The 23721-nt window shown below is 42.4% G+C and overlaps 1 protein-coding gene across 1 annotated transcript in view; it reads left to right on the plus strand.

The window, feature by feature from the left end:
* Positions 1-23721, plus strand: part of LOC102833043 (kalirin-like) — a 398989-nt gene that overhangs the window by 353607 nt on the left and 21661 nt on the right. Inside the window, exons 28-33 of the mRNA XM_006869427.1 lie at positions 3319-3411; positions 11411-11522; positions 12896-13086; positions 13528-13629; positions 15388-15530; positions 18694-18796. Of these exons, the coding sequence (XP_006869489.1) occupies positions 3319-3411; positions 11411-11522; positions 12896-13086; positions 13528-13629; positions 15388-15530; positions 18694-18796 (744 nt within the window). The remainder of the gene's footprint in view (positions 1-3318; positions 3412-11410; positions 11523-12895; positions 13087-13527; positions 13630-15387; positions 15531-18693; positions 18797-23721) is intronic.

Here is a 23721-nt window from a genome sequence, read left to right on the forward strand (position 1 = left end):
TCTATGTTAGGTAGTTAGGTCCATGGCTGCCAGAAAAACAGTCCAGTAGGTGTGAATCAAGCTAGCTGGCTGTAAAGGTGGTTTGGAAGGTGAACCATTTGTTCTCCTTACTGTTCCCAAAGCTTCCCAGAAGGCATCATCTTGGCACATTCATTCCATCCCATCAGAGGACTTTCCTAAGTACTACACTTGGGAAACAATTTCTTTAGGCCTTCATTTGGTCGGGGAGCAGTCCCTAATACAGCCATTCTCTAGAAAGGTAATACAAAATCAAATTCCCAGAAAAGCCCTCACATTCATGTGATCCGGAGTTTTTTGTGAACAATATGGTTGATGCAGCTACTAGGAGCAGCCCCTTCCGCACAGATCCATATCCAGCCTTCCCAGAGCTGTGTGTCTTCCCAAAGGGAAGAACATCAAAGATGCATTATTGACTGTGTTCCTTTGCTAAAGCCTCCAAATAACCTTGAAAGGTTCACTTGCCTAAAGAATCAAGCTGCAAACCATTTTGCCCATGGTCCTTGAACAAGCTCTGCTGTAGCTACATACCTCTGAAGAAGAGGCAAATGACTGAGAAAATCACCACTTTCTTGGGTATTTGGTGGCAGGGGAAGGAGTGGAGTATTGTATTATTATTATAACTCCCTTTCCCTCACCACCACCACCACCACCCCATAGCAAATCCTGTCTAGTCTAACTTTAAAATGTTTCTTGTATTCTTCCCAACTCTTTGTTCTTACTAATTATGGCCTAGGGCCAGCTTCTTATTTTTATCACAGCCTTATTGAGAAATAAATCACATAACACACAACTCATTCATTTATAGTGTACAATTCCATGAGTTTTAGTATATTCCCAGAGTTGTGTGGCCATCACCACATTCAGTGTTACATTTTCATCATCTGAGAAAGCAACCCCATATTCTTTAGCTCTTAACCTCCTGACCCCTCATCTCTCCCAGCCCTAAGTAACCTCTAATCTACTTTCTGTATCTCTAGATTTCCCTATTCTGAACATTTCCTAATAATGGAATCATATAACATGTAGCTTCTTTCACTCAGCATAATGTTTTCAAGATTCATCTCTGTTATATAGCATATATTAGTTCCTTCCATCTTATAACCAAATAATATTTAATTATATGAATATACCACGTGTTTGTCCTTTCATCAGTTGATGAGCCTTTGGTTTGTTTTCACCTTTGACTATTATGATTAGCCGTGGTGTGGCACTGTAGGATAAGCACTGGGCTGAAAGTCAGCTTGAATGGCAAGGTCAGGGGTTCACACTTACTAGCTGCTCCTCAGAAACCCTATACAGGGTCGCTATGAGCTGGAAACACTCAACAGCACCATTTACAAGTCTTTGCATGGATGTATATATTCATTTCTCTTGGGTATATACCTAGGAGTGGAATTGCTGGATCAAATGCTAACTGTGTTTACACACTTGGACTTTTACAATAACCTCCTAACTGGTCTCTCTCTAGTCCCTCAAGCGCAACATCCTATATATTAGGCCGATGTTTCTCTTTCTGAAACATTGCTTTCACCATGTGTTTCTTCTATTTAAGATCTATATACTTTACCATTGAGAAACTCACCTCCAAATCCTAGCGCCATTTTTCTAGTTCCCATCAATGATCTAGCTATATCTTATCTAACTGTAGTTTTCTCCGTGTGTCCTCTGTACTACTTGGACATGCATAGTCCTTATTACTTATACAGTGATTAACTTCAACATTTACTTTTGTTTAATGTTCTCCCTTTAGACACTCTCTGGTGTCATTTCTCCGACTTTCCACCCCAACCAACCCTACCTGCTAAGACCCAGCTAAAGACTTTATCTCATCCTGATGTGGCACTGTGGGTTGATACATTGAAGTGCAAACTTGGTTTGAACCACAAGGTCAGTGGTTCAAGCTCACCAGTTGCTCCTCGGAAACCCTACCCAGGGTCACTATGGGTTGAAACCAACTTGAGAAAGCACTTCACAACAAAACCATCTCTGACCACTCCTATTTCCAGTGGCCTCTTTCTCTCTGTACCAGCCTTTGTCATTCTTTGTTGTTGTTTTATGTGGGAGTATTCTCAGCCGGTTTAAACTGTACACTTCTTAAGGGCAGAGACTAAAATGCATCTTCATCTGGACTTCATAACACTTAGTCCATTTTGAAGGTAGAACAGAGAGTGAATTACAAGGAGAGTCTATAGGTTTAAGACCAGATGGAGACTGTGATCCCAGCCCAGACATGAGTGATGAGGGCAGTGTTGGTGGAGATGGAAAGTTAAGATTTGTCATCAGTGGAAACAGAGGATAAGTAGTTGTAATGGTTCAATGCTCTCAAGCTCAAGAGACCTGAAGAGTGAGGGAGGTGCCACTGATCAGAAGAAGAAAGTAATAAGAAATGAAGTGACGATTTGGGATGTGTTATAGACTTGAAGAGCAGGCTATAAAAGAGTTGTGTCTGTGTGGTGCCTTGACTACTGGGCAGATCGATAGCCTGGGGAGTGTTATCAGAATAGACAGTAGACCCTCACTTCCCACCTTCAATGTGCTCTCATCTTCCTTTGTATCTCTTTTTCTTTTATATCCATTTCTTTTCCCCCTTGTTACAACTACTTTGCCTTTCTCTATTACTCTCTCTCTCTCGCTCTCGCTCTCGCTCTCTTTATATATATATATATATATATATATATATATACATACACATATAGTTGTTATATGCCATGGAGTTGGTTCCAACTCATAGCGACCCTGTACAGTGTTTCCGAGACTGTGAATCTTTATGGGAGCAGACCGCCTCATCTTTCTCCTGCGGAACCACTGGTAGTTTTGAACTGCTGACCTTGCAGCTCGCAGCCCGATTTGTAACCACTACGCTACCAGAGCGCCTTTCATATATATATATATATATATATACTTCTCCATTTATATATTTATCCTTCTCCATTTATTTTTGTTTCTGTTGCACAAATCTGTTTTTTTCCCCTTAAATTTTTCTACTTTTCATCAGCTCTCCTATTTGCTCTGTGAAGGGGCTTTTAAATGTTTGTGGAAATTTTTCATTATCTTTTCATTCCATTTTTTCCATGAACTTTTTGAAATCCCCTCTTATTTATAAATGCATCTTGGTCTTTCTTACTGACCCTTCTACTCCTGTCCCCTTATCAAAGAACATTTTCTGTAACTAGAGATTTTTTTTCTAATTTTCTAAGCTGTTTTTCTTTTTTGTTCTCTCTTCTTACCCCTGCCCACCTAACCCAGAATACATGTATATGCCTCCATGTCTAATGGTGTCTGTTTTCATGCCTACAGGAGATACAACAGCGGCATGGTCTGGCCAACTCCATCTCTTCTTATCTAATTAAGCCTGTCCAGAGGATCACCAAGTACCAACTGCTCCTGAAGGTACTTCCCTCCCACTACCCCAACCTAGGCAAGGGAATCTTAGCTTTACCTCTAAGGATGGGACATCCTCCCCCTAAAGACATTTTCTCTACCTAGGATGGAACTTCAACAATGAGTCCATGCCAGGGTTGCTGGTCCTAGACTACATGTCTTAAAATAGGAAATTCTGGATGCTTATTTTGGGGGAGGAGAGAGGAGAAAATGAGAGCAGAGATATGATGTGGCCAATTTCATACCTACCCATCCTGTACCACTTTTAGAAGTTGCCTCCTTACACAGTTGACAGGCACTTCTAGGTCTTTTCTGTTGCATCCTTTTCAGGTAGATTCTTCCTGAAAGTTCCTGCTTCTGATGGTATCAGGGAGCAGAGTTTAGGTTTTCATTCCCTAATTCTCATGGGAAGTGGAGGCGAGGATAGCCCCTTTAAAACACCCTGGAAACTTTGTATTTGTCAGATCTCTCTCATATGTTAGGGGTTCCTTTAGAATCAATCAATAGATGTGAATTTTCACTCAAAATATTTTTCTAAGATTCAGATAATGAAGTGATGGAAAATACTAAGTAATTTGGGTTGATTCGTCACAAATAAGTATATACTGGTAGTATGCAAATATGGCATTTCCCTGGAAAATCTGAGAAGTTGATATTTTGGCAACTATTGGAAACCCTATACAGGGTCACTATGAGTTGGAACTGGCTCAATAGCACTTAACAACAACATATATCCCCTATCTATAATTTTTAGGGTGCAAATGTTTCTGTCACTTTAAATATTTTGCTGATTGCACCTCAAATGCAAAGGATAAGTAAATAGATAGGGTTATAATGTTAAACAATGTAGTTCCAGAGACAATCTGGTTAATTTCAGATCTCTGGATATTCTGCAAAAGCTGCCATATTCTAGAGTAACTAGACCTGAAAACCAATCTAGTTTCAATCTAAGGCTCTAGTTACAGTGGAATGTACCCACCATTCCCAGTCTGTGACAGCTCCCAACTTAGCACTTGTGGCTCTGGGGTATGAGGAACGGGCTGGAAACGAAGTTGTTGTTGTTGTTGTTATGTGCCATGGAGTTGGTTCTGACTCATAGCGACCCTGTACAGGGTTTCCAAGGCTGTAAATGTATACGGGAGCAGAAAGCCTCATCTTTCTCCCATGAAACAGCTGGTAGTTTCAAACTGCTGACCCTGAGGTTAGCAGCCCAATTCGTAACCACTACACTATCAGAGCTCCTTGGAAACAAGGTGCAGCTCCTTGGAAAACCTGTGCCCTGTACACCTATTCTTCCTCTGGGTCAAAGGAGGCCAAGAACCATTGTTTGTCTTTAGCATCCTTCCTGGGAACCTTCTCCCTTCTTATTTCCAAAAAGAGATAATGGGATTCTACTTTCAGACACTGAAACCCTTCAACCCTGCCAAAATGACTTAGAGAATTACAACTCAACATGATACCCTTGGCCTTTGTTGAAGATCTGTATGAAAAGTAACACTGTGGAGGATGCCTTAGCTGTTTTGGCAGAGCCAGTTTTGAAGATCTCATCGTCTTCATTTTAAGTTTCTCACATAAAGACTCAGGAGTCCTTGAGTGGTGCAAATGATTAATCAGTCATGCTGGGCTGCTAACCAAAAGCATTTCAACTCCACCTAGAGGCACCTGGCAATAGAAAGGCCTGACCTTCTACTTCAGAAAAACCAACCACTGAAAAGAGTTCTACTCTGGAACATGAGGTCGCCATGAGTTAGAGGTGACTTGCCATCTACTGGTGTTTATATAAAAACCCATAAAAAGGCTCATGAAAGCTCCAAGTGAGGGTTGGGAATGCTCTCTTGACAAATTGATACACTTCCTAGTTTTAAATCAGGAGAGCCTTTGATTATCCAAAAATTAGCATAGAGTTTTGTGGCTACTCACTCACAGCAGTTTGTAAATTAAATTAGGCTATTTAATCCTCTCCTCTATCCCGCTTAATACTTGGCCTTTCTAAGTTATTTTTCTTGTGCTAAAAATGTTTTAATTACTTCTCTGTGGTTTGAGGAGACCTGATGGTGCTATAGAATAATCGCTAGGCTGCTAACAGCAAAGTCGGCAGTTCAAACCCACAAGCTGCTCCTTGGGAGAAAGATGAGGCTTTCTGCTCCCATAAAAAATTATAGCCTTGGAAACCCTATGCAGGGTCACTATGAGTTGGAATGTATTTAATGGCAGTGGGTTTAATTTTGTTACTGGTTTCTGTGGTTTAAGTTTAACTATCTCAAAACCTTTTTAAAAATTGGTAGAAAAAAAAAAAAAGAATCTCATTCATGCAGCCGGTGTCTTAAATCGATCAGGATGCAGTTCTTAGAGAAGTCTATCTTTTCACCTCTGCCTTTCAATCCCATGAGGCCGAGTGTGCTCAGAATTGATTATGTGACATGGACAAGGGTGGGAAATGAAGACTGGAGCAGATACCCCTGTGTTTTGCTTTAGGCAGAAGGAGCAGTGGGCTCTGAGTCTTCATCCTAGAATCAGCAGTAGGAAGGGAGAACTGTTCAGATAACTGAAAAGTGAAATGAAAAAGTAAAACATTGATTGTGAGAAAGCTATAAAATTATTGAAAAAAGGCAAAATTATTTTGCCCAATATTAAATGAGACAGTGGCAATATACCTTCTGAGTAAAAGAAAAATGGTTTACTGAGCTCTTACCATAATAAATAATATAGGATTTATTTTCTCATTAAAGTCCATTTTATTCCAAATAAAGTGATATTTAATTATCAGTATTCTCTTGGGTTCATCACTTTAGGTGTACCGTCAAAGCAGTAACTGTATGTCAGTGAAAGTGCTCAATATTCTCAGTAAATCAGCTATAGTTGTCCTTTTGGGGGTCTAAATTAAATGTGGTGCCTTCTCCTTACTATAAACAGTACTCAGAACCAGAGGTAAATTTATTGGCTTTACTGGCAGATCAGTGGGCTTGTGAAATCACTTTGGCAGATTACACTAATTGGTGTTTTCTGTTGTCAGAGCCGCATATTTCTTGTTTCTCTGCTTCTGCCTCAGAAGTTCTGTCCATGTTAGGAATAACAAATCTGGGAGGGAGAAATTTAGAAAAGAACAAGAGAAGTCACAGAACTGAAGTTCAGGCTGTCAGAAGTAAATACAAGTTTATAAACAATGCTTCCTGGAACCAAAGTAAAACAGAACGGATCACTTCTACCTCCAAACGTGCACTGCAAATCTATCTGAAGCTACACAAAAGACTGAAGTTTCAAATCAAACTCACATGAATTGGATAGCTTATCAAACATCACTCCTTGCCAATAATTTCCAAGACACAAATAATACCAAGGCAGAGGTGAACTAGGAAGAAGTCCAGGGTGACTAATGCAGCTCCAGGTCCTTTCTCACAGTGATCCAGATTTACAGACAATGGGGGCTTCAGAAATTTGGTAGAAAAAATGGAATTAAAAGATAATGGAATTTTTCCTCAAACTTTGTGAAGCCCCCTATTGGAGTCATGGTGTGGCACTGTAGGATAAAGACTGGACTGCTTACTACAAGGTCTGCTGTTCAAACACACCAATTGCTCCTTGGAAACTATAAGGTCACTGTGAGTCACAACTGACTAGATGGTACTTAGCAACAACAAAAATACAGTAAGTACAATAACTAGCCCCTAGTATGAGAAACTGGATTATATGAAGAAGAATGTGACATCAGGATTGGAGGAAGACTCATTAACAACCAGCAATATGCAGATGATACAACCTTGCTTGCTGAAAGTGAGGAGAACTTAAAATACTTGCTGATGAAAATTAAAGATTATAGCCTATTGGATTGCATCTCAATATAAAGAAAACCAAAATCCTCATAACTGGACCAATAAATAATGTCTTGTTATATGCAGAAAAGACTGAACTTGTCAAAGACTTCATTTTTCTTGGATCCACAATCAACACTCATGGACACAGTAGCCAAGAAATCAAAGTACGTATTTCATTAAGTAAATCTGCTGCAAAAGACCTTTTTTAAAGTGTTAAAGAGCAAAGATGTGAGCTTGAGAACTTAACTGCACCTGGCCCAAGTCATTGTATTTTCAGTTGCCTCATATACATGGGAAAGTTAGATAATGAATATGGAAGACCAGAGATGCATTTGAACTATGGTGTAGATGAAGAATATTGAAAGTACCAGAAGGACAAACAAATTTGCCTTGGAAGAAGTATAACCAGAATGTTCCTTTGAAGCAAGTATGGTGAGACTTTGTCTCTAGTTCACTGGACATGTTGTCAGGAAGGAGAAGGAGATCATGCTCAGTAAAATGGAGGGTCACTAAAAAAGAGGAAGAACCCCAACAAGATGATTGACACAGTGGCAGCAACAGTGGGCTCAAAAATAAGACTAGTTGAGAAGATGGCAAGGACTAGGCAGCGCTTTGTTCTGTGGTGCATAGGGTTGCTATGAGTCTGAACAGATTCATCTGCACCTACCAACAAAGTACAAGGTCTCTAAATGATGTCTAGGGTTGGTGGTATGAGTCAGAATCAACTCAATGGCAATAGGTAAGGTTAAATGATGTATGTGGTCAGATCACCCTAAAGAGAGTCATTTTGACCATGAAACATACCCACTTTTTACTTGGATGGTTACATAGTTTGTACCATTTTCCATAGAATTTTGACCCTAAAGTCACAGATTCTAGGTTTATTTACCATGAGAAGTCCTAGACAGGCCAGCCTTTATCCTGAAAAAGTATTCCATAGATAAGGACTCTTTGTTTATTTGCCAGGGTGCCTGCCATTAACATGCTTACAGGATTTTATCTAGTCAAATTAATTCTTTCCAGGAAGTATACTGTTAACCTACCTATACCCATATCTTTTCTGCCCTGCAAGGAGAGGGTATGGCTTGCAGATCTGTTGGTTAATGTTTCTTTCTCATTGTCAAAGTGTGCAAGATACAGTAGCCTTGATAGAAAAAGGAAAATTTAAAATTTTCTGGTTTAGTCTCCAATGAAGAAAAGGAGAGAAGGCATGCTCCCCCACCTCCAGAAAGTGTCAGTACAGTAGAGGCTATGGGGGAGCAGAGTTGATATGGTGAATGGAGACCTAGAATCAAGCCCCTGCAAGATGCATGAGTTATGTGAACTGGGGAAATAATTTCTCCTCTATCAGTTTCCTCATCTAACAATGAAAGAACTTGTCTAGGATCCCACCAATTTTCCCCAGGCTAGCAACTCCTGATGTATGTGATCACATATTTTTTATAACTATGAAATATTAAAAACCTAAAATGCCTCTATGAACTTGACCTATACTTATGAATGTAGTAGCTCAAAAGAGGGAACGAATCTTTACAGCGAGGATCATTCCCACCCCCTCGATACACAGGCTTGACAGGGATGGGCAACTTAGACATTGGCTACCCAAAATGAGGGGGTGGAGGGGGAGGAGGCTACAAAGGCAAGAAGTAACTGACTTACAAGCTTTCAAGAGGGAACCTAGTTCCAGAGGGTGTGGGGGAAGGTAGAATCTCCACTGAGTGGTTGCCAACCTGTCTGGATAGAGCTGATGAAAGGAGATGGGGATAAGACTCTTGTGGTTCAATAGTGAATAATTGCTATCAGGACTGACTGTGAGTGTTGCAAATGTAAAGGTAGACGTTTTATAGCAAATGGAGAGGAATGGTTGATTTTGCAGTCCAGGAGCAGAGGAGCAGAGGACTCTGAGACCAACAAGGGAGAAGAATGGAGTGCAGGACCCTATCCAAAGATGCAGTGATGCCAGAGATGGATGCAGAGATGATATTGTAGAGAGATGGAGTGGCTGGGGACTCTGAACTCAAGGAGGGACAGGGGCTGTGTGATGACAGCTGGGGGGTAGGCTTGCGGGGTGTGCGCTTTGGTTGTTTGAATGGTTATATATTCCTAAGTGCTTCAGTGTACATCAAAAAAATTAAAAAGAGGGATTGGAAGCAAATGCTGTTGAATGATGATGCATGGAGGGGATTGTAATCATTGCATTGAAACAAAATATAATAGGATGAATGTATAGCTGATATTCTACCATGTAAACTATTACCCAATTCACAATAAAAATTTTACACACACAAAAAAAGGAACACAGATTCAAATCTAAAATATGACAAAGATGATAGCTCAAATCTATCAGAAAAGGATGAATTTTTTAATAACTGATAATGGTACAACAAATAAATAAATAAAATGTCTCTAATCTCAAGTTGCTCCTAATATGGTGGAAGTCAGTATTCAGGCATGTTGTTGTTGTTATGTGCCATGGAGTCGGTTCTGACTCATAGAGACCCTGTACAGGGTTTCCAAGGCTGTAAATCTTTACGGGAGCAGAAAGCCTCATCTTTCTCCCACGGAACAGCTGGTAGTTTCAAACTGCCGACCTTGAGGTTAGCAGCCCGATTTGTAACCACTATGCTACCAGAGCATGAGAGGTATATAAATAAAGAGGAATTAACAATAGACGTGTGGTGATATGATTCACCCTCCCTCTTCCATTTATGATTCCACAATACTTACTGAGGCTGAGGAAGGTTAAACATCACAGCCTTTGTTATGGATTGCAACTCAATATAAAGAAACCAAAAATCCTCACCATTGGACCAATAAATACCATCAAGATAAATGGACAAAAGATTGAAGTTGTCAAAAACTTCATTTTGCTCAGATCAACCCACCAATACTCATGGAAGCAGCAGTCAAATCAAACAACGCATTGCATTAGGCAAATCTGCACAAGACATCTTTAAAGTCTTCAAGAGCAAAGATGTCAGTTTGAAGATTAAGGTGCGCCTGACCCAAGTATCATGGTATTTTCAATAACCCCATATACATGCTAAAGTTTGACAGTTAAGAAGGATGGTTGTAGAAGAATCGATGCATTCAAGCTATGGTGTTGGAGGAGAATATTGAAAGTGCTATGGGCTGCCAAAAGAACCAAGAGATCTGTGTTGGAAGAAGTGCAGCCAGAGTGCTCCTTGGAGGCCAAGATGGCCAAACTTCGTCTCTCATACTTAGGACATGTTGTCAGGAGGGACCAGTCGCAGGAGAAGGATATCATGTTTGGTAAGGTGGAGGGTTGGTGGAAAAGAAGAAGACCCCCAACAAGATGGATTGGCAGAGTGGCGACAGTGATAGTCTCAGGCTTAACAAGGATTGTGAGGTTGGCGTAGAACCCAGCAGTGTTTTGTTCTGTTGTGCATAGGGTCTATATGAGTCAGTAAAACTCAGTGGCACCTAACCACACAATAACATACCCTTTCTTTGTATGCCTTACCAGGGGTATCCTCCTCCTCTTTAGGAGGGCAATCCAATGCCCTGATTGCTGACTTAATGCTAACCATTTTGGAGTTGAGTTGGTTTGAGTTAGTTTGGACCCAGACTTCAAATTGGTTTATTCCCCTGCTAAGGAGCTCTGGTAGCATAGTGGTTACGAATCGGCCTGCAAACCACAAGGTCAGCAGTTCAAAACTACCAGCTGCTCCGCGGGAGAAAGATGAGGCTTTCTGCTCCCATAAAGATTTATAGCCTCGGAAACCCTGTACAGGGTCGCTATGGGTCGGAACTGACTCAACGGCACTTAACAACAACAACAAGAATCTCTACCACTAACATACTCAATCTACATTTTAAACAAGATCACCAGGGGATTCTTAGAGATCATCAAGTGATTCTTCTTGTATACATAAGAATCACTTGGGGATCTTGTTAAATTGTAGATTTTGATTCATTTTATCTGGAGTGAAAATGCAAATTTCAGCTGGGTAGAACTGGACAAACTGAATTGAGATGAGGAAGTGCAGTTTGGGAAAAATACAGAGGCTGAACTCTTTGAAGACTCTCCCCACCTCATCTTCCTTATAGTTTAAAGGGAACCTTTACAGAGAATGAAATTCGTGTGCAGTTGTCATGATGGGGTAGACTGTGGGAGGAAGGGCAGGACAACTTGGGGAAAATGATGCTAATTGTGTGTGGACTTTTCTCCCCAGGAACTTTTAACGTGCTGTGAAGAAGGGAAAGGGGAGCTCAAGGATGGCCTGGAGGTGATGCTCAGTGTCCCAAAGAAAGCCAATGATGCCATGCATGTCAGCATGCTGGAAGGTAGCTGTTCTCCTAGACCTGGGAGGGGACAGAGGGCAACCTGGGAGGGAGTGGCATACAGTTAGGCAAGACAAGACGCCAGGCGGAAGAGGAGAAACCACCAGTTGTTACATAAATCCTTGGGATTTGAGAGGAACTCCACAGGGACCAACCTGGCTAATCCCTTACCTCCTGGTAAGGTAGGACCATGCCTAAGCTATTGAAGAGATATGGACACCTTGCTGCATATGACACAGTCCGAGGCATGCCATCATCTTTGCTATAAATGTGCTAGAATCTGTGACCCACAGCAGTCCTGTTTTTTTTTGCATTTGCATTACATGCATTTGTCATCAGAAGCAGTAGAAATCCTACTGTACCACCACTCAGACCTTTCCTAGGATTTTAGGAAAGTCCAGCTAAATAAACCTGATAGAACCTCACCAAAGTGAAGCTGAAACTATGTTCCTGAACCCAGAAACCTTGTAGAGTAAGGCTCCCATAAAGTGGCCAAAACACTGCCAAACCATTGGGCAGGGATTGCCTTATTGGATGAATTCATCCTATGGGTTAAGACTCAACATTCCAGTCAGAAAAGGTAGAGAGGTGCTAGGTGTAAGTTGTCTACTAATATGTAAACCTGTAGGCTATTTTTCCTTTCTAGGCTTTATCCCTCTGACATGATCTTAGTACTTCCTGGACTGTCCTCACCACAGGGAGCCCCAATTCTTAGAGCACAAGATACCCTGATCATCTTCTCCAGATTGAGCATTAACAATCTGAACAATTTTTCCACCCTTTTCTGACTCTATCTATTCACCCCTGTGTCCTTTACAAGTACCTTGTTCCTCCAGCCTATCCCTGACCTGTATTCTGAATCCAGCTCTTCCATGTGTGGTCTGTGGGCCAGCAGCAGCCTGAAAGCTTGTCAGAAGTGCAAAGTCATGGACTCCACCCACTGAATCAGAATCTCTTGGGGGTGGGGTGAGGTGGAATGTATTTTCAAAAGCTCTCCAGGTGATTCCAATCCACATTAAAGTTAGAGGACTGCTGTTAGAAGACATAAAGTTCTGTTGTGTGTACCTGTTGAAGGTTTGTAGGCTGCACTGTACAGGAGCACTCAAAGGAAAGAGACGCAGGAATGGAGGATAAGAAATAAAGCAATGACAAATGAGACACTCCATCAGGCAGTATTTGCCCTCAGCCCCAGAGCTCTGAGTTCATAGGGTGGGGAACAGTGATGGAAGAGGCAGAGAGATCCACATATGACCTTTGCAGGAGAATCCTCTATTGTGTATTACGTGTATGGTAAGATGTGTTACAGGAGAGAGAGCGCAGTGCCCCTGAATGTGCCAGTAGAGAAATGCCACGGACTGGAAATGGGTGTTTTTCAGGGTTCGACGAGAACCTGGATGTGCAGGGGGAGTTGATTCTCCAAGATGCCTTTCAAGTGTGGGACCCGAAGTCGCTGATCCGGAAGGGGCGGGAGCGGCATTTGTTCCTCTTTGAAATCTCCTTGGTTTTTAGCAAGGAGATCAAAGACTCTTCAGGACACACAAAATATGTTTACAAGAACAAGCTACTGGTAGGTGGGGCAGGTGGGGTGACACAAAACTCCCTGCTTTCCTAAAGCCCTTGGACAGGAAGGGATCTTGAAACAGCTAATTAATTCATCTTTTTTTTCCCTGCCTCCACGCCAAAACCATCCTGGACAAATGGGAATTTCCCCCGCGAGGGCAAGTTCCCACCTCACCTGCCGCTTCTGCGTTTAGCATTCACAGTTCTCTCGGTTTGCTTTTAGCGCCGCCTCTTTACCTTCCCTCCCTGGTGCCTGCTGACCAGGCATGTGCCTGTAGGTCCTTTCATCCTGGGTAGATGAACAAAATATCCAGTCTGTTTAAATTTGATTCACAGAAGCCCCTCCCTCGGCCCTCTCCTCTTTGTTGCTTTTCCCTTCCCACCCCAGCCCTAAGTTTCCCCACTGCCTTCCCCTTCCCCGACTCTCACAGGCATTTCCTGTCTACAGACCTCAGAGCTGGGTGTGACCGAGCACGTAGAGGGCGATCCCTGCAAATTTGCCTTGTGGTCTGGGCGCACCCCATCCTCAGACAATAAAACAGTGCTGAAAGTAAGTACTGTGCTCATCGGGGCACAAGACTAGGACAAGGGGTACTGCAGTGGGGGGTGAGGGATGTGGGGCTGGAGACTCCCCTGGGCCAATGAACAGCAGCAGCACACTCTGTTATAAGGTAGACCCAAATGTCAAAGACAAATGGTGTCCTCAAGTCTATACGCCTGTATTACTATGGAGGACAGAGGTTGACAAATGGTTTCCTCAGCAGGGTCCCTTAAGTTATGTTCTGTGCATATGCCTGCCCCAAGTGGCAAAAAATAATAATAATAATAATAATAATTGACCCTTTGACAAGAGATTTGTTCTACTTTCATTCAACATTTTTTCCTGAACACTTTCTATGTATAAGACACTCCTGGTGTGGCGCTGTAGGATCAGCACTAGACTGGGAACCAAAAGGTCGGCAGTCCAAACCCACCAGCTGCTCCTCGGAAACCCTATATAGGGTCACTATATGTCAGAGTCACTATACGTCCGAACTAAGGGGCTCTGGTAGCATAGTGGTTATGAATCGGGCTGCAAACCACAAGGTCAGCAGCTCTAAACTACCAGCTGCTCCATGGGAGAAAGATGAGGCTTTCTGTTCCCATAAAGATTTACAGCCTCGGAAACCCTGTTTAGGGTCGCTATGTCAGAACCGACTTGACTGCACTTAACAACAATACATCTGAACTGACTTGACGACACTTAAGACACCTTCTTTACATAGGGGATTAATATGTGTAAGATATGGGCCTTGTCCTCTGGTAACTTACATTCTAGCAGCTCTAATAAACCATGACAACGTAGAGACTACGTTGCTCAAATATAACAATTGTAAGGGTGGCACAGGACCAGGCAGTGTTTCATTCTATTGTGCACTGGGTTGCTGTGATTCGGAACTGACTTGACAGTACCTAACAACACTGCTGATTGAGAAGAGTGACAAGAAGGGTATTCCCCCCACCCACCCTGTGACAGCCTTATGAGTCACTCTAGTTCTCCACAGCACAGCCTGGGAGTTAAATAAGTCCCCACAGCCATGTTAGTCTGGCTGAACAGGGATCTCGCAGTGGAGTGCCCAGCAGTCATTTACTTATCAGGAACATGCCTGTTGCCAAAAAAAAGATAGTGCAGCCCTGGCAAAAGTTTCCCAGAGAAAACTTCCACAAAGACTAATTGAGTTGTTCATGGAGTGGTTGTAATACCATCTACTACCAGGCTTACTAGGCTAAAATCCCAGGACTGGCTTTCAGTTGATAAAAGGTATTTAACATCCAGATAAATGTCCACACTAAATAGCCACTGCCTTTAAACAACCCCTTGCTGCCCTTCCCAGTGTCCTTAAAAAGCCAAACTCACTGTCATCGAGTTGGTTCTGACTCAATAGGGACCCTACAAGACTGTGACCCTAACCTCCTAAATATATCTAGCAACTGAAGTGTTAATTCCTTACTCAACAGGGACCTCCAGATACTACTGCAGTCCTAGGACAGGTATCAGGCTGAGTCAGTACTCTAATGGTTATTAAATATCTTGAAAATCACCCCTGTACAAGTATACATTGAGTCTTGAGGCCATACCCCTGATCGAGGAGTTGGAGAAGCATGTCTCTGAAAGAGTCTCAAGTATAAAATAAGAAATAAACTCCCCAAATACTGGTATCTTTTGAAAATTATAGACAAAGCTTGCAAAGAGGAAGACTGAGAAGTGTTTGGACAGGATGCAAGGAGGGAGGTAGGATCTTCATTCTGTCTCCCTGTGGCACTCCAGGCCTCCAACATTGAAACCAAGCAGGAGTGGATCAAGAATATACGAGAGGTGATTCAAGAGAGGATCATTCACCTGAAAGGAGCTTTAAAGGAGCCAATTCAGCTCCCCAAAACACCAGCCAAACAGAGGAACAATAGTAAGAGGTAACCAGCATCTCTCCCTCCAGCTCTGCCTCACATGCTTCCGGGAGTGGGAGTGGGGCGAACCTGCAGGAGTGGTGCCACTCTTTAGGGGTACCTCTCTCCTTGAATGTCCCCCAAATTCTCCTTGAGTTATCTGATCTTTAAGCATCCCTCTGGTTATTGTCAACTGAATCCAGCAGAGGGTCATTGAGCCCTGATTATCTAGCTGCAAGAAGATAAAGGAAATGTAAGATGCTGTCTGTTCCTTTAAGAACTAACCAACAGTCGTGTTGCATACATGAAAAAGAGCCAGTATCACCCATACGGGCAGTGAATACTAGAAGAATTTAAAGAAAGGAGACATTAGATGGGCTCTGGAATGGAGTGTCTGGGGAAGGCATTGGGAAGTAGAGATGCTGTAAGTGTGGGCGCTCACTGGACCAAGTTGTGTGGGGCAATGTGATGGTGCTATAGTAGTAGTACCATCACAGTTAACTAGCAGCTCTTACCGCAATGCCCACATAGTTCTCACCTGAGATTAAGCAATGTCATTGGACAGAAGAGGACATTATCTGCCTGGGCCCTTCCAATCCCAGTTTCCTCTAGATTAGTGGATGACTTCGTAAGTATTCCCTTCTCAGGCCTCTGTGTGACAGTCATCTACTATGACTGTTTTGAATAGAACTTATAAAAAATGTGTTTTAAAAATTCTGATGAAGTTTCACATGAACATAGAGTTCTGGGGATGATGGTCATGGGTGGTCATGGTGTTTCCTCCTCTCCTTCCCTACTCATGAATGGCATAAATCCAGAGGATTTGGTTGACCCTTTCATATTAAGTAATATAAATAAACTGGAGAGCCAGCGTGGGGCTTGCAGAGTAGGAATACTGGTCAGAGTGAGTTGGTAGCCAAAAGAAGGGTGTAACCAAAGCAGAAACCCCAAGCCTTACATGTCCAGAACAAGGGCACTTTCTCAGTGCTGGAAGAACAAAGGGTAACTGTATTCATACCTGCTGAGTTCAGGTAAGACGTAGACCTAGTTTAGCACTTGCAATAGGCCTTGCTTCAGGATGCCTCGACTTTAATAAAGAAGACAGAATGGAAGCAATTTTAAGGAACTGATTGTCCCAGATTATGGGGATGAGAATCTACTCAGGTGAGGTTTATTAGGATTACTTCTGAAATAGCCCCTTTTTCCTAGAGCTGGAGAGTTTGGGTAATTCTAGAACGTCGGAGGAGCTACTGGGTGGTGAAATTGGTTAACATGATGGGCTGCTAACCAAAAAGTTGGAGGTTGAACTCCACCCAGAGGCACCTAGGAAGAAAAAAAAAAAAAAGCCTCACCGTCTGCTTCTGAAAAACAGCCACTGAAAACCCCATGGAGTGTAGTCCTACTCTGACATGCACGGTGTTGTCATGAATCAGAATGCTGTGCTTTAACATGGGAAGGACATAGCTTGGAACTGCACCCCACACACACACACAAACACACTCTTTGTTCTGTCCCTGTCCTGTGATGAGAGTGTGCTAAACCTTTTGGCAGGCTCCACTGAGACTAATTGGGCAATCTGTAATCTGATCAGTTTGAGTCTTTGGCTATGGGGACAGAGTTTATAGAGGCTGAATTGGCTTGGGAAATACCACCCACATTCCTGGATGGGCTCCACACAGCCCACAGAGTTGGCTTCATCTGTACTGGACCAGAAGGTCCCCAAATGGGCCAAAATATCAGGAAGCAGGCCAAAATACAGCCAACTCTCAACATCTACAAATGGTGAAGAGCAGTGGTCCAGATAATAGCAAAACAACAGATGATCGAAAAGTCCTTTATTTTTGGTTATGAAATGTGTCACATAATTTCTTTTTACAGCAGATTTTTCCACCTACGAATGTATGGCTTATATTATTAAAATAAATTGGCATTTCCCAAGCCCACAAGTGGTGAGGAGAGAGCAGCCAATGAGAAGTGTGTGGGCGGGAGACGTTTACTGACTAATGGACACTGTTCAAATCTGCACTAGTGGACAGTATGTACACATATGTCCACATGCACTCTCATACATATACCTGGTTGTAATTGTGTATGTGTGAGAGTGCATGTGTGTACATATAGTATATAGTGTGTGCATACTTTATCTGGTGGCTTCATTATTTGGGGCATATTACCCATGGTAAGATTTGCAGGCAGCAGATACCCATGTTTCCTAATGCTGCTACTTGTCCACAAGCAGCTTCACGAAAGTCTGCATAGGAAGGAAGAGCTTCTGTGTCCTAGGTTCATTCATTCAATACCTGCCCCACCACTCCAAGTTTTGTTTTGTTTTTCTGACACAGAACAGTCAGGCTTCATCAGCTGTCAAGCATCCAGTTTCTCTTGACTCTGGCTGTGGGTTCAGTGCAAGATTGGGGCATGATGGTTAAGACTAGAGAGCTGAATAGAAATGTGAGAAGGACAACTGTATAATCCAGGGCCCAAGGAAGGGGTCCAAATGCTAGAATTGTGCTTGGGAGATGGTCTTCTTAGGAACACATGAACACAGCTGACTCAAAAGCTGCTGTGGAATCTGTAGCTATCCTCCTATCTTTGAGGATATACTTTGGCCTTCTGTGTTGATAAGAAATCATCAAAAATAAGCACGAGGTTAACTCACCAAAACAAAGGCAATACATTTCCCTTTTTATACTCAGCAGTTGAGGATCCAGTATCCAGAGCTTCCCCAAGATAATCTCTCCTAGAGAAAATATCTTGACCCCCAGCCTGCATCCCAGTTTTCAGAAAAACTATTTGAATATTGTAAACTCTGGAATAATGTGAGATAACCCTGTCAGCTGGATAGAAGCCCGGGTTCTAAGTGGATTGTACATCTTCCTACTGCCTGTTATAAACCCATTCCCAATAAACAATTTGCCCCTTCTGAAGTATGTGCCAGAGAGTTACGACAGAGTGGTCACTTTGCTTTGAGTTATCAACATAGTGATTATGTGTTGACTCAGTGCAAGAGTTAACATCACAGAAAATCACAGCACGCTGCCCCCTGTAGAAGCTGGATCATTTTAGATAAATCCCTGCTAGAAAGTGCTTAGGGTCTGCTCTGCCGGCCCAGCTGAAAATCCTTGTGTGCTCTAAACCCACAGTGGTTCCCCCCACCCCCACCCCTATTTTTTGTCTTTTCTCCCCACAGGGATGGAGTGGAGGATGTCGACAGCCAGGGGGATGGGAGCAGCCAGCCAGACACCATCTCCATTGCCTCTAGGACCTCTCAGAACACAGTGGACAGTGACAAGGTAGGACAGTGTCCCAGTCTTCCTTCCCCCAAGACTTCTTGTTGACCTAACCACCCCTGGAGAGTTAGCCCTGGCGGAATTTCTCCCTTTGTGGAACCTAACTCAGAAGGCAGCTGTCTTTTTGTGCCAGTCAAAGGAGAAGGAGCAGAGCTGGAGGAAGTATGTTGCAGCGTGGAGATCTTGTCTGAAGTGATAAAAGATTGGGGTGGTTCAGGCAGGCATCTTCTGTTGTGAGATGCTAACGGAAGTGGAAAGGGGTGAATAGTGAGAGCGTCTAGGTCTCTTCTTCTTCTGAGACTTCCCACCTGGGCAGGCTGCTTGGGCTGCTTTGCCTTCTGGAGGTTGGGACTTTGGAGTCTGAGGCTGAGAGCTTCCTGAGTTTAGTGATTGTGATTGGCTCATTTTTACAATGACTTGAATGGGGATCATATCAAAGTTAGACCAAGACTAATGGTTTGAGAAATGGCCATGGTGATGAGGCATCTTATCCAATATGGCTCTACTTGAAATGATGCCTTCATCTGGCCATTGACAACTGTTGCTCGGAGGACCAGGAAGTAGTGGCTGAAGCAATGTGTAGGAAACGTTGTAGTCTCGTAAGAAAGCCGGGCCACTTACTTTCTTAGAGCAAATAAAGTGGGAGTTAAGAACTCTGGTGTGGTGATATAGGATAATGCACTAGACCACAAGGTCAGTGTGAACCACAAGGTCAACGGATCAAATCCACCAGTCACTCCTCAGAAATGCTATACAGGGTCGCTATGGGTCAGAACTGACTCCATGGCACTTAATAACAACAACAATAGCAACAACAAGACTTCTGATAGGAGTGAAAGAAAGGAGACTGTAGCAATAACTCTGTATTTGCTTAAGCCAGGTGTGGAATTCAGCGGTCTGAATTTGCAGCAGGAGGAGAGAAAGGGTTTATTTCCCACTCTACTTTCATTTGCTTGGTGGGAGATGATCTTTTATTGCATAGTAGTGATTTGATTAAGTTATGGATTTTCAAAGACTGTCCCTAGTTTTTCCATATCTAGTAGTTTGGTCTGCTCCTTCAGCCTCAGCTAACAGGCTGTGTCCTTGCTCATTTTAGTATACTAAGTTATGGGTGTTTTAACAAGATGATATGCATTTATTAGGATTTTTCTTAATTTTTTATTACTGGGGTGGGGTGGGGGAGGGAGTCTGTTCCCCAAGCTGGCTGAGATCATGGTGCTAAATCACCCTAATCATGCTCTAGTGTTCAAGGACATGCAAGGTAATTTCATCTGACATCCTGCCTTCAAGTATTTAAGCCATTTTTGACTGATTATCCAAGTGGAAGAAAAATTAGTTCTTTTCCACTTATAAAAAGATACAAACCAGACAAATTCTGTGCTCCCTTTCTTCTCTGATTCGTTGTACAGAATATATAGCCTAAAATGCCCCATGAATAAGTGTTTCTTCTCAAAGTATCACTGATGGTAAGTAAAATGCAATGTTTCCCATGCTCAGACATTGCCTAATAGTTTCAAGGTTCAGGGGACTCAGCCCTCCCAGCTGTTTCTCCATCTTTGCAGCAGTTCTGACTTAGACACAGACTCGTACACTGGAGCCATTTGTCTTAGGAAGCCCTTGGCTCCAGCCAGTCCCTGTCTTTCTTGCAAGGTAAGTGAGGTTAGATGAGGACCGCTGACAGCATGCATGTTGTGATTAATGAGGAAACCTGGTACTTATGTTTTATGCTACAAATAAGAAAACTGAAGCCCAGAGAGGCTGAGTGACTTGCCCAAGAAATGCTAGCACTTAGCGAAAGTGCTTGAACTAGATCCCAGATCTCCTGATTCACTGTCATGTTTCTCCCACTCTAAAAGTCCAAGGGTTGAATTCGCAAAGCTAAAATTAGCCCAGTTAGTGAGTCTTGCTGCACATTCTCAAAAACATTAGTCACATCTTCGTGAAAAAGAACCTACCATGTGCCTAGCTAGGTGCTGGATATGCTGTAGAGAAGTGTGGGCTGTTTGTTCAATGTGAATCCCTATTTGTCTAATTTTTTTGTTGACTGTCTGCTTCTGTAACCAGGCTGTAAATCCCTGATGAGGGCAGGGCTGTGTCTGTGTGTTTCCCCACTGTACCCTGGCATGCAGCACACACACATGCTCAGGATTACTGTAGAAGGAAGGACCAGCAGGCAGGGACAGAGTCCCCATCTTCAGGGAACACCAACATTAACAGGTAACTAAAACCAGTGCTCCAAAAGTAGCCAAACGCACACACATTGTCTTTTTAAACATGTAAGGAAGTGTAGGTGTTTCCTTAGTTCCAAACAGAAAGCTTTAGTAATCTGGAGAACCTGCCCTATTGGGACCATGAAGCACCAGCTACCTTCTCTGGCCTTAGAATGTTGGGGGATGATGAGAGAGTCTACATTTCATACCTGAACTTTGAAAAATCACTTAGAAATAGTCATGCTTTCAAAATAAAATGAGAAGATAGGTTTATGGCTATACACTGCAATTTAGAATGTTCGTAATTACTTGACTAACATGGGGCAGTGGTAAAAAGGCAGTGACAAGTCCTCCATGACTCCTCTCTTCAGTGAAATCATTCATTCATATCTTTGAATTTTCGATGTTATCAGCAGTATTACATTCCCCCTAACTATGCTTGAGGGTTAGGGAACCCTGGTTTGCAGGCAATCAGGAGAGCATTTCATGAGGAGGAGAAAGAAATTAAAGTGAATTCATTGTCAGAAACGGAATCATATTCAACAGTGAAGCAAGCATGGGGATGGGGAGGGACCTCACAGAGATCAGTGTTATTTTGGTAATGGGTTCCTCGACAAGTGCCTCCATCTTCCTTTTGTAATCCAGAGGAGTGACAATAAGAATAGCACTGTTGGGCTGGGCAGATGAAGCTAAGCCATTGAAGGGCCATGTCAACTGGCTTTAGGAGCCTGGGACTATGGGGCATTCCTCCAACCACCTCATGTATGTATGCTGTGGTGTGGTGGGAGGGGAGTTAAAATCCCCACTCTGGCAATTACTCTATGTGTCGTGTTACATAAGTTATGCTGTGATTTAATGTCCCAATCTGTAAAACAAAGATAATTTTCATTTTACTGATAGTCATTGTGAAGATTAAGTGAAATATATTTATTTAGCACCGTTGGATAAAATTGGTAAGAATACAATCTTTAAATGTTCTTGAACAGAGCTCTGCCCCCCACCTTACATTAATAATTCTAATTAATTATTAGCATATTCTTCTTTGTACTCAGCTAAAGTGATTGAACCTCCACCTGATTGGTTTTTATTCGCCCACCTTTAAACAGAACTTTACTCCCCTTTCTATTTGCCAAGCCTTGCCTTGTAAGGCTGTTTTTTTTTTGTTGTTGTTGTTGTTGTTGTTGTTTTGCATTGCTTTGTGGGTTATTATACTGTTTAATGAGTTTTACTCCATTTCTATTATTATGTACCACATTGAGCCAGTGGCAACCCTAGAAGTTAGATATTTAAAGACTCTTTCATATCTTTTCTTCTAACCTTCTCAAGAAGAGTTCAGGTTCAATCATCATAAACAGAAACTCAGTGTTGAATTCTGCAACAGGTATTGGTGCTGGCCTTCACAGCATGATCGGTGTAATATGTGTCATGGAATTCTACATGTGAAAGATGTTGACTTGACAAATGTTGTGTTATCTATATTCTTACCAAAACAAAAGTTTCCATGTCCCTCAAAACACCTTCCCCCTAAACAGTTGAAAACCATAGTTCTAATAAGGAGCTGTGGTAGCATAGTGGTTACGAATCAGGCTGCGAACCGCAAGGTCAGCAGTTTGAAACTACCAGCTGTTCTGTGGGAGAAATATGAGGTTTTCTGCTCCCATAAAGATTTGTAGCCTTGGAAACCCTGTACAGGGTCGCTATGAGTCCAACCCACGGCACATAACAACAACAACAACTCTGACAAATAGGGTCACCATGAGTTGGACTCAACTCCAGTGGCAAATGGTTTGAATTTTAAGTTCTTCTCAAGCCTTTGGCATCCACTGCTCAGATGAGCTTCACTAGACTGTTCATAGCTATGGAAAAAATATCATTCATTTTTGTCAGAGAAAGATCTCTGTTTCTTTAACTGTTCCTTTATTAATATATGATGAGTTATTTCCATATATTGATTGGCTTCCTCTGGATTGAGTCCACTGTGTAATAATAATCTAAAAGGGATCTTCAAACGAGTTGTGGGAAAATGGAATTTAAAAATGTAATTTTCTCCTGAACTGTATAAAGTCTCCTCATAAATAAAGCAAGGCATCCAGAGTAGTACGTAATACTCTTGGTGGTGGTGGTGGTGGTGGTGGTAGTGTGCCATGGAGTCAGTTTGGGCTCATAGCGACCTATATAAAGTTTCCAGGCTGTAAATCTTTACGGGAGCAGAAAGCCTCATCTGTCTCCTATGGAACGGCTGGTAGTGTTGGACTGCTGACCTTGAGGTTAGCAGCCCAATTCGTAACCAGCTCTGGTAGCATAGTGGTTACAAATCAGGCTGCGAACCTCAAGGTCAGCAGTTCGAAACTACCAGCCACTCCACGGGAGAAAGATGAGGCTTTCTGCTCCCGTAAAGATTTACAGCCTTGGAAAACCTGTACAGTGTCACTATGGGTCAGAACCGACTCGACGGCACTTAACAACAACAACAATACTACCAGAGCTCCTTAGTACTCTTGATGGGATCTAGCTAATATTGAATATAGCTCCTTATTCTAGGACATCTGAGTCTAGTATCCTTGCTAAGATGGTGTACCATTTTTAGTGGATGTGTCCACTGTTGGTTCATAAAATCTCTATGCCTTTGTTCATGGACTGCTTTTATAAAATCTGAAGTTACTAGATTTTTCTCTCATTTAAATCCATTCCAGTATTCCAACATGTTTTAATTATAAA

This window comes from Chrysochloris asiatica, unplaced genomic scaffold, assembly GCF_000296735.1.
Source record: "Chrysochloris asiatica unplaced genomic scaffold, ChrAsi1.0 scaffold00130, whole genome shotgun sequence".
In the NCBI taxonomy this organism is placed as follows: domain Eukaryota; kingdom Metazoa; phylum Chordata; class Mammalia; order Afrosoricida; family Chrysochloridae; genus Chrysochloris; species Chrysochloris asiatica.